The 1,797-nt window shown below is 44.5% G+C and overlaps 1 protein-coding gene and 1 long non-coding RNA gene across 3 annotated transcripts in view; one reads left to right on the forward strand and one right to left on the reverse strand.

The window, feature by feature from the left end:
* Nucleotides 1-1,716, reverse strand: part of RAPGEF4 (Rap guanine nucleotide exchange factor 4) — a 158,617-nt gene extending 156,901 nt beyond the window's left edge. The window contains exon 1 of one of the 2 annotated variants that reach the window (XM_008634754.2): nucleotides 1,522-1,707. In XM_008634754.2, the coding sequence (XP_008632976.2) occupies nucleotides 1,522-1,538 (17 nt within the window). In that variant the 5' untranslated portion in view covers nucleotides 1,539-1,707. Of the gene's footprint in view, nucleotides 1-1,521 lie in introns of both variants that reach the window. The other variant, XM_017735606.1, reaches the window with a different exon arrangement.
* The window catches only part of LOC108447026, a 69,236-nt gene continuing 67,445 nt past the window's right edge, over nucleotides 7-1,797 (forward strand). Inside the window, exon 1 of the long non-coding RNA XR_001862383.1 lies at nucleotides 7-299. This is a non-coding gene — a long non-coding RNA (uncharacterized LOC108447026). The remainder of the gene's footprint in view (nucleotides 300-1,797) is intronic.

Raw genomic sequence — 1,797 nt, forward strand, 5'->3', positions numbered from 1 at the left:
AGATACCCCGGCCCTGCTTCAGCGCAGCCGGCAGGGAGCGGCCCGGGGAGGGGGCGGAAAGAAGTCACTCCCCTTCTAAAAGGTGGTGTGCCCCTCCGGCTTTCGAGAGCTCCTCAGTGGCCACACTTGAACCCGGCTTACTGATCGCTGCCCTTGCTTCACCAGAGATGTCCGTGACTGGGTTTGAATTGGCAATACAAGCCTTTCAATCGAAACAAGCAGCTCAGGAGTATTTTATCAGCACGCCAGAGCACTGTGTGTCTGTGCCGTCCCCCCCACCCCCTGCAGTAAACGCACAGGTGAGTGAAAGTATAGTCCACATTTCAGGATTTTTCCTGGAGCCTTCCTCCAGTCTGCTGTCCATCCTGTCATCCCCCATCAAACTGTGTGCTAAAGCCTCTCATTTTATGTAGGCGAAAAATGAGGTGGGCAGTAGCGCCTGTGAACAGGATTTGGCCCTTGGAAAAAACCCAACACATAGCATGAGAGAGGTGAGTCTAGTGTACAGTGAAACACACCCACACGCGTCTGTTCTGCTAGTGTGGCCTGCAAAGTGCAGGGTTTTTAATTATACTAATGTATACACGATTTTAAAACTGATGAGCAAGAGGAAGGAATTCACAGCAGCAGCTCTCCCTGTTTTGCAAATCCTACGTTAAATATTTTCTATTAAATATTTTCTACTAATTGTTTCAGGTTCTAGACAGTATCTTCCCAAGTAATCAGTGTATGACCATAAGCTTCCACTTACAGTCAACACAAATTGCCTTGAGTACCTTGCAAGAAGAGTAGGAAGTTATACAAATCTCAGCAAGATGTTTGGGGTTACATGTAGGTGATAGCAAAGTAAAACTGTGCCTTCCTTCAGGCTCATAACTCTTCTCTGCTCTACAGTGTGGGAACCAATGATTAATTCAAATCGTGATCATCTCCCAGTGCCTTTCAGACTTCATGGGCTATCTGCTCTGCCTTCTGTTGTAATTTCTTTGGTTGTACCAAGTAATTTTCTTAAATACATGTTCTACTTCACATCTGCATTTTAGTTGTTTGCATTGGTGCCACAGCTTCTTTATCATTTTAAAAGAAATAACTGTTAACATTAGGATACTGAACAGTATGATGAAATATCTAAGGAAATGTATCTAAAGATCCCTTTTGCTAAATGGATACAGCTAAGAAATTGGTATAGCACAGGAGAATGCCACAAAAGGCATTCATTTTGCCTCAAAAAAAAAAAAAAAAATTAAAAAAATGGCATGCCAGAGGAATGGAAGAGGCTGCCAGTCAGTGAAATTAAAGCTGCAGCTCTTCCTTTGCTATCATCCATGAGGAAAAAATGAGAATTTTTTGCATCTAAGCAATCAATCTACTCAAGGAAAATCAATGCTATTCATTTGTCAATATGCAAGTGTTTGAGAGCCAATAGAACAAGAGCTTAAAAGGTAAGAAACTCTAAATTCTCAATCAAATTAATGATTTATAACACAGTAAGTACATTACAGATTAATCAATAAAACTCACTCATTTTGTACTCCCATTATAAAACATTCATGATGCTATTCCACGTAATTACGGTTTTCCTTCCAGAGCAATCCCTCAAGGCAGCCCTTATGCCCTTTCCCCCGTCAACCAGTTTACGCTGCGGTGGATGCCCTTTGCTCTGAGCTGGCGTCAGGTCTGGGAAGGACCCCAGCAGTGGCTCCTGGCTGAAGGCCGTTGTGCGTTCTCCCGGGCTGTTGGAGGCACACCCCACCGCACACGGCTCTGCGGGCGGGTTGGCGCGGGGCAGCGGCGGCC

The sequence above is a fragment of the Corvus brachyrhynchos genome, unplaced genomic scaffold (assembly GCF_000691975.1).
Source record: "Corvus brachyrhynchos isolate BGI_N302 unplaced genomic scaffold, ASM69197v1 scaffold255, whole genome shotgun sequence".
Classification (NCBI taxonomy): Eukaryota; Metazoa; Chordata; class Aves; order Passeriformes; family Corvidae; genus Corvus; species Corvus brachyrhynchos.